At 32.0% G+C, this 12,862-nt stretch overlaps 1 protein-coding gene and 1 pseudogene across 1 annotated transcript; both read left to right on the top strand.

Annotated features, from left to right (window-relative positions):
• Positions 1-473: 473 nt before the first annotated feature.
• LOC113872485 lies at positions 474-6,462 on the top strand (annotated as a pseudogene).
• A 1,478-nt stretch (positions 6,463-7,940) lies between these two features.
• Positions 7,941-12,667, top strand: LOC113873243. Its single transcript, XM_027511289.1, has 5 exons — positions 7,941-8,081; positions 10,422-10,464; positions 10,559-10,650; positions 10,733-10,825; positions 12,367-12,667. Exons 1-5 carry the CDS (start codon positions 8,007-8,009, stop codon positions 12,412-12,414), a joined length of 351 nt encoding a protein of 116 aa, XP_027367090.1. The 5' UTR covers positions 7,941-8,006; the 3' UTR covers positions 12,415-12,667.
• Positions 12,668-12,862: the final 195 nt, after the last annotated feature.

The raw sequence follows: 12,862 nt of genomic DNA, 5'->3' as shown, positions 1-12,862 counted from the left end.
GATACAACTTCATTGCATCACATCCTCCTTTTCTCTGTCTATTAGTAGTTTTTACTTTGTATTCTCAAATTCAGGCACATTTCACTGCTATCTTTCTCACATAATTTTCATTACTATTGTCTATTACTATTATTATTATTATTATTATTTTGGTTTTGGCCTTTAACTTTTCAGCTTTCGCTTCAACAAGGTCGGCTCTTACACATAAAACAAAATTTTTGGTGACTTGGAGGAGCTCAAGAAGATCAACCCTTTAATCGAATAAACATAACTTTGTAGTTCCCAACTCGAAAGTTAAGAGTGTTAATTTTATTTTATTTACTGGTTTTAGCTGCAACATTTTTAGCCGGGTAGATGAACAAACTCTAGACGGAGAAAACCAAAAAAAAAAAAAACACTTAATAACACTTACTACCATTATTAGTAGTACAGGTGGTAGTAGTGACGCGTTACTCTATTTCAGCTAAAGAAAGTTTAGAGAGGGAGAAGCTTTTTGTCAGGAATTCTGGACAGGAGGACCTCACATATTGGTTACTTTAGTTTAGGGTTCAGCAAGATCCACCAAAAAAATTTGTTTTTCTAGTTCATTCCACATCTTATTGGTGACAAATATCTCTAATCAAAGAGCCAAATTCAGTAGTTGAGTTAGAGGAATGTAAAAGGCATAAGATTTATGCAGGTCATGTAGGAGTGTGTGTCTAGTTTACTTATTTATAGGCACAGAATTTGGATTAGAAGTAACTCACCTATTTAAAGCACCAAAAGTCATTGGAGATTTAAATTTGAAGCCTTGTGTTTTAGCATGGTGGGAAGCATTATGGGAGTAGTTAGTAATGAATACTCAAATGGATCTGTTCATAGATGCAATGGTTTAGAAGAGAAGCTTGATGATCTTCGTGGCCTTCTTGGCAAGGCTGAAGGTGATCCTTTGAGAATTGTGAGCGTTGGAGCTGGTGCTTGGGGCAGTGTTTTTGCTGCTTTGTTGCAGGATACTTATGGCCAATTCAGGGAAAAGGTGCAAATAAGGATATGGAGAAGGCCAGGAAGGACAGTTGATAGAGCCACTGCAGAGCAACTCTTTGAAGTAATCAACTCCAGAGAGGATGTGTTGAGGAGGTTGATTCGGCGTTGCGCTTATCTAAAGTATGTTGAGGCTAGGCTTGGTGATAGGATTCTACTTGCTGATGAGATTCTGAAAGATGGTTTTTGCTTGAATATGATTGATACACCACTTTGTCCTTTGAAGGTTGTGACAAACCTGCAGGAAGCTGTTTGGGATGCCGATATTGTTGTTAATGGTTTGCCTTCCACCGAAACACGTGAGATTTTTGAAGAGATAAGTACATATTGGAAGGAGAGAATCACAGTGCCTGTGATAATCTCTTTAGCAAAGGGTATAGAGGCTGCATTGGAGCCTGTTCCCCATATTATAACTCCCACAAAAATGATTAACCAAGCAAGTAAGAGTTTTCTTCATCTCTATTTATGAGTTATCTTTTGTCCATATTTCTTGCTTTTTTCCAACACTTGAAAGGCAAGATTTTTGTCATACACTTGATACTAAAGAAGACGTAAAAGAATGAGAAGCTTATATTTCTTTTCTCTTATTTTTCTCCTTATCGATCCCATCAAATTTTAAATTGCATTTCCACAATTAAATTAGCTGAATTTGCCCACAATTTTGGTAATCACCTCACAACTAAAACCGTCACCATAACGACAATTTAAAACCTTGACTTGCATAAACTATCATATGGAATAATATAATTTCAACTTTCTATTTGTGGGAGAAACATCCTTATTTAATTAGTATATACATAGTTGGTGTTATACAGTCAAATTTTTTGCAGTTAGTTGAGTTGTGAGTGGTAGCGGTTAGAAGATATATTAAGAATGGAAAACTGTAAAGAATGGAGGAACATCTTTATGTGTCAAGGGTCAGAAATTCATTGATATAATGATATCACATTTTAAACATTTCTCATATAGTCACACCCATTTGCTAATTGGTGTATGGCATACTTCATTATTAACTTTTCATCTGTTGGCCAGTACAGCTAGAGGCAAAGTCTAGCCAAAGAAACTTCTGCAGAATTATTGTGAGTTTTATTGGTGGAGATAATCTTCTTTGTTATTTGAATGAATGTGAAACTCAACCTTCCCATCCACTACTAGCATATTCATTCACTGAAATATATATTTGTCATATTCATATTTAGGTATATTGTTGATCGATTTGGTTTCTTTCTGTTGTGTGGAATGCATTTTAGAGGATAAATGCAGTAATACATTTGGAAAGTTACGGTTGATAATGAGATAAAAAGCATGTGCTTCTAAAATAAATTATGAAGTTGTTTAAATTTCAACTACTGATTTCCTAATCAATGGTTTTACTCCTTGCTTTATCTTCTGAAGTGCATTGCGTTTTAGAGGAGCTAAATCCATAGATAAACTGTGATAATCCACAGGCTAGGTACTGCTATTTTTATATCTAGAATTAATTTGATACCAACCAATGGAACATTGCAATGTAGTAGTATACTGCAGTTAGTAGTCATTTTGTAAAAAAAAGTTTCTCCTTTGCACATTTGCATCATTTTTTTCCCTTTTTAATTATTCACAGCTTTCTTCCTTTGCAATCTAGTTTGTCTTTTCCTCAATCTCATTTCTTTATTATGTATATTTTGACAGCTGGAGTGCCTATAGAGAACATACTTTATCTTGGTGGTCCAAATATTGCCTCAGAAATCTACAACAAGGAGTATGCCAATGCTCGAATATGTGGAGCTGAGAAATGGAGGAAACCTCTGGCGAAGTTTCTAAGACAACCACATTTTATTGTCTGGGACAACAGTGACCTTGTCACCCATGAGGTCATGGGTGGCTTGAAAAATGTCTATGCAATTGGTGCAGGTAAGCTTCAAATTAGTTGCTTTTATTAGCATTACGACTAATGTGAAACTTGTAATCTGTATTGCTCATGTGTTTTGAATGTAACTCATAATGGTTGTGAGTTGTGACTTTTGGGGACAATCCTTTTTATGATGCCATTCTATTTTTTCAGTTTCCACTGCCAATTTTAATTTTGAATATTATGCAACATGGCAATGTGCTTAAAAAGTAACTTTTGTTGAATGATAATAGGAGAAATGTAAAAGAACATTTTTTATGCACAAAAGGAAAGAACTATAGAAAGAAGAAAGCAAACTAGTTGAGATACCAGATGAGATTCGGATAGGCATTTAAAGCTTAAGCATTGGTCCATCTACTTTGATATTACCCTTTTTCAAGATCTTTTCTCATGCATATGCTAGTTGGCTAGTTCCTAGTTGATAATGTGTCAATTCACTTGTTGAATTACTCCCTACTTCAGAAACTATCAAACTTTGGTTTTCGTATTCCAAACATCTGATGGGAACTCCATCTTTACTTTTTTCTGGTCAAATTCTGGATGAAGTCTGTTTTCTAAGTGTACTAACCTGGTGACTCTCAATGTAAAATGTGTGATAATTTTTTGCAATCTCTTAAGCAAGTAATTTCATAGTTTGCAACTCTATGATGTCCAATTATTACCAACTTTTTATGAATTTACATAACAAAAAGTTGTTTTTATTACACCTTTTATCAAAATTGAATTTCTTCTGTTTTCATTCCTCGATCTGTACTATTTTAGTGTGTGTTTGATTCATGTTAGAAGACTTATAAATGTGGATCAGATGTTGAAGTTACAACTAATAGTATTGAAGTAAATGTGGATTCATAGGCATTTAAACGCGACGTTAGGAAACCTATAAACATGAATCAAACATAGAAACTACATCCAGTAACGTTGAAGTAAACATAGATTCATAGGAAATTAAATGCGAATCCAAAATGACGAATGGTAAATTTTGACTGCAGCAACAGCATCTTGCTTTCTTATTCGTTTCGATAGATTACATTTAATTTCTGATTTACAATCTCTATTTATTGTCTTTCTTATTGTTGTCAGGAATGGTAGCGGCCCTTACCAATGAGAGTGCTACAAGCAAATCTGTATACTTTGCACACTGCACATCAGAGATGATATTTATCACTCATTTGTTGGCCGAAGAACCTGAGAAACTGGCAGGGCCATTATTGGCTGACACTTAGGTGACCTTATTAAAAGGTCGAAACGCATGGTATGGCCAGATGCTTGCTAAGGGTGAATTAAGCCCTGACATGGGTGACAGCATCAGTGGTAAAGGAATGATTCAGGTATGTTTCGAAATTTCCACTTATTAGTTCCTTCCAAGCAATTCTTCTAAATTCCTTAGGTGTGCCAATTGCACTTTGGAATGTACAAATTGTATAATATGCATTAAAATGTGAAATATGAGATAGTACCTTGAGGAGAGTTTGCAGCTGTTGTAGGAAGAAATAAGTTAAGGATGGTTTAAAGCATCCTTGCAATTGCAATGTAGATCTTTTTTCTTTAATTAGTCCTTGTATTATCATTGGCATTTGACCTTAAATTTGTAGTCGGATTTACAAGAGCATGAACAAAGAGAAATTTTCTTGATACAAAAAATATGATATTACAATTTCATACAAATAGATCTTTTTGATTGAAATAGTAAGGATCCTCCTCCAATCCCTACTATTTCATGCTTTAAATGTAGAACAATAAAACATACACAAACATGCACACCAGCAAGACGAGCCAGTTTGTTCCGCGCAGCAAAAAGCTTGCCAAAAGGTGGGCTAGCCCATGCACACCTTCATTTTAAAAGTGATATATCCTAAACCAGACTGTAAGGGGTGGACCAGCAAGCTAATCGGCCAATCTACCAAAAAAAATTAAACAAATCAAATTATTAAAATAGCATTAAATTAATAGTTAGATAATAAATAAAATATTTTAATTATTTTTATGTTTTGAAAAAAAAGCATGATGGGCTAATTCGATATACCCTCACTTGCCATTGACTCTCATTTTGAGGTGCTTAAACAGGATATAGACCAATGGGCATGGAACTCATAGTTCAGCCTGCCAGTTTAAGTAGGTTAAACAAGTCACCCATTGTGTCAGACCCATTTTGTCATCACACAAGTGAATTCGTAGAACTAAAAGATTAATACTTCATAGTTCATGTGTACCTGCAAGAACAAATTTTGTAAAATGTGAAAGTGAGATACAAATAGGATGCTTTTGACCATTTTGATATTGTGCAAACTCCAACCTCAAACTACTGTAGATAGTTGACCTCATAAATGCCTTTGTTCCATAAGTTGTGAAGTTAATATCATTCGCAAGAGAAAGGAGGATTTTCCCTTAATTTGTGAATTTCTCCTCACATTCAACATTTTATTACCTATCATTTTATTTTCATTCAAGTTATTCTGAGTGAAAAAAATTTACCCTATTTATCTTTCTACTCTAGGGTGTCTCTGCAGTGGAGGCCTTCTTTGAACTTTTGAGCCATTCAAGCCTGAATGTGTTGCACCCTGAAGATAACAAGCCGGTTGCTCCAGTTGAACTTTGCCCGATCTTGAAGACACTATACAAAATATTGATATCCAGGTAATTCATTTCTTGTTACCATTTCCTGCCTGTTGTCATGACCCTTTCAGCTTATGACATTTGAGCAAGTAATTTAAAGTAGGCTTAACTGCAATTTTCATTTCTACACTTTAGCTTATATACAATTTAGGTCTCCATAATTGTAATTGCTGACATTTAATAATCTTTGTAGGCTCCCAATTGTTAAAAGAGAAATGTTAAATATACTTTGTAATTGGTTTATTTTTTAAAAAGTTACTTAAAATCTTATCAATCACAAAATGGGTATTAAAAATGTGTTTAAAAGCATGTTGTTAACAGTTCTCTCTTTAAAATTATGTGCGTAATTACACATTCTTATTGATGTTTGATAATTGATGAGAATGTAATGTTGGCATTAATTTTTCATTTAAACACATTTTTGTGTTGCCTATATATATAGCAAGTGATTTGTATATATTTTTGCTTTTCATGAAAAGGTACACTATATATTAATTTCTTATTATGTACATGTTAAAAAAACTATTTTAATTACTAGAAAACTGAAAACTAAATAAATTATAATTTAGGAGATCAAATTTACGCGTAAATCGAAGTATAATGACATATTTTTTCAGCCTTAAAATATGAAGACCGACAGGGTAATTAAATTGAACCTTTGAAGTGTTTGGACATATCTAAGTTTCTTTCCCTTATTTGTGGTGCATGTTGGGTTTGTGTGTTTCTCAGGGAACAGTCATCACAAGCTATTCTCCAAGCTCTTAGGGATGAAAATCTGAATGATCCCCGAGAACGCATTGAGATTGCACAAAGCCATGCTTTTTACAGGCCTTCACTTCTTGGACAACCATGATTATTTTATCTTGGCAAGACATGTATGCTTCCATAACCACATATGTGGGGCATTGTCAAGGCTTTTCATTTTTTGATACAGTTTCAAGAATGATGACAAATATAACCCATGTTGGCAATTGGACAGATGATAGCTTAAAATCACTGCTACCACCTAGGGAATGATCAAAACTGTTGTGGTTATGTAGCAAACTTATAGACAGTTTTGTACCAAAAATATGAAAATAATTTTTCCTTCAAAATATTTAACACAACTGTATTTATTAGAATTTTAATTTAAAATCATAAATTAAGTAAGAATAATTTTGTGTGAGTTGATTTATATATTCGGTAGTTTGTTTGAATATTTTTAAAAAATCATTTTAAGATTTGTTATAAATTTTTTTAATTAGTTATACTTCTTTTTTTTGGGAAAAATATTTAAAATTTTAATATTTTTCATAAACTATTAATAGTTCTCCAAAATAATTGAAATTTAATATTTTTAAAAACCTAAAGACAAATACTTAAATTCATTAAAAAGAAGCAAGTGATTTTATTATGAAAAAACTGAAACAAATAGGCTCTTAGCTGAGGAGATACAGCCACAAAATAAATAAATTGTAAAAGTTTGTGTGAGCTGGTTACCTTTGTGTTCTTAGTGATTAAGCTTATCAAACTAACTGTTAATGCACTGGTCACGTCTTTAATCAAACTTGTACCTTTGAATGTTTTTGCCGTAATAGTTGCATTAGTCACCCTTAGATTTTGATGAGTTTTTGTTGGTGTAACACTTAAATATTTTTAACTTTGCCGATAAAAAATATAATAATATAATATGATTAAAAAATACTTTATTTTGTGCACATTTTTAATGAAGTGTTATATGAAAATAAAAAATAAAATATTTCTTTTTAATTTTTTTATCTAAAAATTAGTTAACATGTCTTAATAAAAGAACTAAAATAAATAACACTACACATTTAAAAAATAATTTTTATTTTTAAACACTAAATTGAAAATTCCCTATCTGCTAACGACTAATTTGATGTTTTAACCTTTTCAAAATAGTGTCAACTTAGAAAAAAAAAGGTTTTAAATAATTTAATCAATATTTTAAATAAAAACAAAATTTAAAGAATTTATGTAAAAAGTTGATAATTGAATTTGCTTAATTTTGAAAAATAAATAAACTTAATTATATTTAAAAAATTAAAATTAAATCATAAATAATTTAAAGTTAAGGATATACAACTGCAATTAATCTTAAAAAAATAATTATAAAGGTGCATAGAATAATTATATAAATAATCGATTATGTTTATAATCACACGCTATTATAATTAATTTTATTTTTATAATAAAATATTTATATATTTAAAATAACTAATTATTAAAAATAAACTAGAAAATAAATTGATAATATACGGTCACCAACTTTAAATTTGGACATATCTTAAATAATATATTTTTAATGAAAAATAATGAAAAAATATAATATAATTTATTAGCAATGACCAAATAAAAAATAATATCTTAAACATAGTGTTAGTATAACGTGATATTTGCGTATTTAGTGTGGTCTGAGTTTGAGACGGAGCAAGGGTTCCAAGTGGTGGTGGAGTGAGACGAAGGCGCATAGAAGAAGAGAATGGTGGAAAGCGTAGCATTAAACGACGTCGAACTCACCTTAAAGCCTTTCTATCAGAGAGCCTCAGAAGTAGAGGTCACTCAAATCTCAATTCGTTTTCTTATCCTCTCACTTTCTTTCATTTTATTTATTTTTTATATTTATATATTCTGAAAACCTATCATTCCTCAAACTATTTGTGATTCAATGTTTCAATGAATCTAGCTCCTTCGTATTTTCATTTTATATTAAAGCTACCAAGCACGTAGTTGCAGGCTATGAAGAGTCCAAATGTTTCATAAAATTGGGAAAAACGAGATGTTAATTGCAAATAACCGTAGCGGAGCATATACGATATTGTATATTATATTTTTGCCTTAAATTGACAAAAATATATAATAATCAGATGTGTTTTGTGATTCATTTAGCTCTCTCCTCTTTTGTTCATTGCTTTCCCTCACGATCTAAAGAAAATTATGTGTTTAATTGGTACAACAAAAGAAAAAGCGTGGGATGGTTGAAAGTGAAATTTCATGTTTGCTCAACCCCCACAATTATGCCTCTCCTTGATGCCAAAGTGATCTTAATTGCATTTTTGCTTCCCATGCTCTAATCTATGTACAATTTTGGTTCTAATTTTGATTGCTCACATTTAGTCTTAGTAATTTCGTAATTGTTCAAATTGAGTGTTTCACCTCAAAATTTCATCTAATAATGAACAAAAATAGAATGGAGGCCTGACACTATTGACTTGTATAAATTAGTAAAGAAAAAATGTATAAAGTATTTAAATAAACATACTAAATGAAAATGCATAAAATATAATGAAAGTATTTTTCTAGTTTTATTTAATTATTTTATATAGTTTTTTCTTTGTCAATTTGTATAAATCAATGATATATCATATCTTTGTTATGTTTTTGTTAATTATTAAGTGAAGTTTTGGAGTGAGAGACTTAATTTGAATAATTGAAAAACTATAAGGACTAAACATAGGCAATTAAAACTAGAGAGACTAAAATACGCATAAATTAGAATATGAGAATTAAAAATGTAATTAAAACTTTTTTTACTCATTTTCCTTCTTCTAGCAAGCAGCAGAAGTGAAAATTCGGAATTTGATTTGGTTGGTTAGTTCCCTTCTCCCCTTATATTCTGGTTCCCTTCATTTCCCTATAGATCCTAATTCCAAACTTCTACCTAGTCGATGGGAGACTCTTTCTGATCTAGAGAAATATAAGAGGCTTGTTGGGAAGTTAAACTATATCATTGTCACTTGTCCAAATACCTCTATTGTAATCAGTGTGGTAAGTTAGCTTCTTAACTCTCCTTATGAAGGATATTGAGATGTGATAATTCACCTTCTAAAATACATGGAAGGAACTCCAGGAAAATATAACTCTTGTGTGAAGATATGAGTCACTGAAATTGTGGGTTACTTTAATGCAAATTGAGTAGACTCCCCTATTGCTTGTTCAAGTGCATAAACAAGATATCGAGTCATGTCAAACATATTTGGTTGAAACAACTAAAAGAATTAAGATTTGACGAGATTATGAAAACGACACTCATTTGCGATAATCATATAACTCTGCACATTGCTTCAAATCTAGTGTTCCATGAAAGAGCAAAACATATTGAGATAGATTATCACTTCATTAGGAGAAAATCTTATCCAAAGATATCATCACTAGCTTTGTCAATTCAAATAGTCAATTGACAAATGTCTTCATCAAATCATTTAGAAGTTCTCGTATTAGTTATTTATGTGACAAACTTGATGCATATGGCCTATATGCTCCAGCTTGAGGCGAAGTATTAAATATATGTCATTATAGTAATAAGGCAGGTTTATCTTTGTTTATGTTAATTAGGTTACTGAATATTCTGCAAATATTTTGTAATTATTGCTATTATTAATAAAATTATATGCTCTCTTGTGTAGTTGAAATACGCAGATTCATCACGTATTCTCTTGCTTTTCTCTCTTTCAACACAGCCATTTGCTTATATCTTGTGCAGATATGGAATTGAGTTTCCACTACATTCTCTTTCCACAGACTTGCTGTACTACAAACTGCATGAAATTTTGGCAATGTTGCAAAATATGGCTCCTTTTTAGTGAAAAAACATTGGGATTTCGAAATGAAGTTTCCTTGTTGGAATTGGAAGAACTTCAAAGTTTTTCCTTATACAGGGATTGTCGCTGATAATTTAATATCATTATGATTGAAATTCAATGACTGTTATGGCTTACGACCATATGTTTTGTTTCCTCTGTGTCCCAAAAACTATGCAATTACTTCATCATACTGTCATAGAGTACAGTTAAAGCTCAATCTCTCTGGTTGAGCTTTGTTAAACTTAAAACTCTTTTTGTGTGTAAATTACTGAAGGATTTCTTATGACTCTCTTACCAGCATATCTTTATTGCAGGAGCGCTTATCGAGACTTGAAGCTGCCTTTAATAGTGATAAAGGTAGGTGGTACTCTTTGCAACAAATAGTATCCTCAGATTGAAGCCCATCCCTGAGATTGTGTCCTTAAATTACATATATATGAAACTTACTCAGATGCTGGAAATGAGGAACACTTGAAAGTGATTAATGATCTCCAGTCAAAGCTAAATGTTGCAAATGCAGAGTTAATTTCAGAAAAAGAGAAGGTCATACCCATTTAAGGCTTATTTACATGGAATTTTTGTAATGGGTATCATACATCTGTTTATTAAGAATTTTTATTTTCAGGCTCAGATGCTTGCTGCAGAAAATGAAAAACTTCAATACCGTATAATTCATCTTCTGAGAGCCCTAAAGGATGCTGATTTAAAGTTAGAGCAGGTGAGTATTGCTGATTTTTCTTTCAATTCTTCTGGAGTCCATATTGATCAATCAGTAAAAGCTTGTATGGTAAGTATGCATCGTTTGAGTCAGTCTCTGGGATGAAATCTTTCATTATTAGACAACTAAATTGTTTTGCTAAGTCACAGATTTGGAGAAACATAATGATTCAACACACAGTTATCAATCTCAAATAGCATTGCGTTGCGGCTGACCCTAAGAATGCTATAGTGGTATAGCGCATGGCGGGACAGCCACTATTCTGAAATTTTTTATATAGATTACATATTTTATGCTATATCCATATAAATGCTTAAAAAGTTAAAATATATTCAAAATTCATGACATATTCATAATTGACAAGAGGAAGTAATAAGTCTTCAACAAAACATTCAAGTAAATAGCAAGGAGAGAGCTTAGACAAAATAATTAGTCTAGGTCTTTGGGAGACAGATAACAAAAAAACCTTTGGACTTGAGAGAATAAAAAAATTAGAACAAGGAGGGCACGTTGACAAAACAAAAAAGAATAGGAAGTCCTTAACCAACAAAAAACAGAGAAAAAGAGAATTGAAAAAAGAAGAGGAAAAGGAGAGAACAGCAACCAGCAGGACAGTGAGAACAAAAGGGAAAACAGGGCACTTGACGAAAATGCAGAATCAGTGAAATAGAGCATGGGTTAACCAGAAGACACCAAGTACTGACTGGAAAATACTAGGACATGGCCGAACAGTTGTTGAAAGGCATTGAGCTGATGAGTCGCATAGTAATAGAGGGGCAGAGACTAGGGAGAAGAGAGAGCGCAAAAATTGGAAGAGGTATTGACTTTTCTTGAGAACTCTTTTGAAACCCATGTTATTGTGTCATCAAAACCCCCAAATACCCCCAAACAAACATTAAAAATTAGGGCATATTGGAGATTTCGATTGTCTTCCACATCAAGGCACACAACAGACCGTGATTTTTCTGCTTTAGCAATCACAACAGATATAATGCCTAATTTGAACTTAAAGCAACATTTTAACAAACACAAAATATGTCGAACCTAGGTTGTCAATAGAGCGTGATAGCACTGTTATAGTTACGTGTATCACATAACACCATTAAGCTCTCTCTATGTATAAAAGAGAAACAAAATTATGATCACATGAAAATTTAAGATGGGAACCATGCTATAAAGAATAGCTTAGTGAAATTATCCCTGCTAATAAAGTCAGTTTTCTGCAGTGCCCTATTTAAAAAAAAAAAAAAACAGTTAAACAATGTAGATGGTTCTTACCCAGAATGTAATGTTTATGTTTAAAATTTTTCAGCGGTGTTAAATTATGTTTGAATTCTCAAAGTCATTCTAGATTGTGAGAAGTTGCGTCAAGGTTTATCTTGATTGCTCTTCAATGCTTATACAGACAGAATGATTTTAAAAATATGGCTCAACCTATTATATTTATCCCCCTTTATAAACAGAAATTCAGTAATGCTTTTTATGGAATATGGAATGTGGTTCATGGCTAAATTGGTATTATTTCGTATCTGGACCCTCAGGTGAAAGCACGGGAACAGCTGGATAGCATGAAATTGCAGAGTTCTTAAGTTCATGATCTGAGATAACCATTTGTTTTTTCCGGTGTATTTTTGTTTTCCTGTTGATGTGCATCATAAATATAGGTATGTTTTTTGTGATGCTAAATACGTTTGCCTTTTACAACTGTAGAATTCAAATTTGTGTTTAGTTCCTATTATAATGGACATTCGAAATTTCGTCGAAGTTATGTACACAGATGGTGAATTAGTAGTAAATGCTACACAGCCACAGAAAAGAAATTAAACAGTCGTTATTAGAAACAATGAAAGATGAGTTGTCCATCCAATAATTATTGAGCATTGCAAACTCATTTTGGCACCCATCTTGGAAAACTAGTTGTGTTTAATTATCATCATCCTACATTTTAATTTTAATACTTTTTAGGTTGGTGCACTTTTTTTTTTTATTGTTGTTATTCTTAAGTTGTATGGGGCTTATAGTTTTGTTTCTTTTGTA

This window comes from Abrus precatorius, unplaced genomic scaffold, assembly GCF_003935025.1.
Source record: "Abrus precatorius isolate BTA unplaced genomic scaffold, Abrus_2018 Scaffold7, whole genome shotgun sequence".
Classification (NCBI taxonomy): domain Eukaryota; kingdom Viridiplantae; phylum Streptophyta; class Magnoliopsida; order Fabales; family Fabaceae; genus Abrus; species Abrus precatorius.
This window is presented reverse-complemented; position numbering and strand designations above follow the sequence as displayed.

Bases quoted from the DNA above. Each gene is read 5' to 3' on its own strand.
- LOC113873243 (XM_027511289.1), top strand. From the start codon at position 8,007: ATGGTGGAAAGCGTAGCATTAAACGACGTCGAACTCACCTTAAAGCCT. The intron at 8,082-10,421 runs GTCACTCAAATC...TCTTTATTGCAG, and splicing joins AGAGAGCCTCAGAAGTAGAG to GAGCGCTTATCGAGACTTGA. The intron at 10,465-10,558 runs GTAGGTGGTACT...AAACTTACTCAG, and splicing joins TGCCTTTAATAGTGATAAAG to ATGCTGGAAATGAGGAACAC.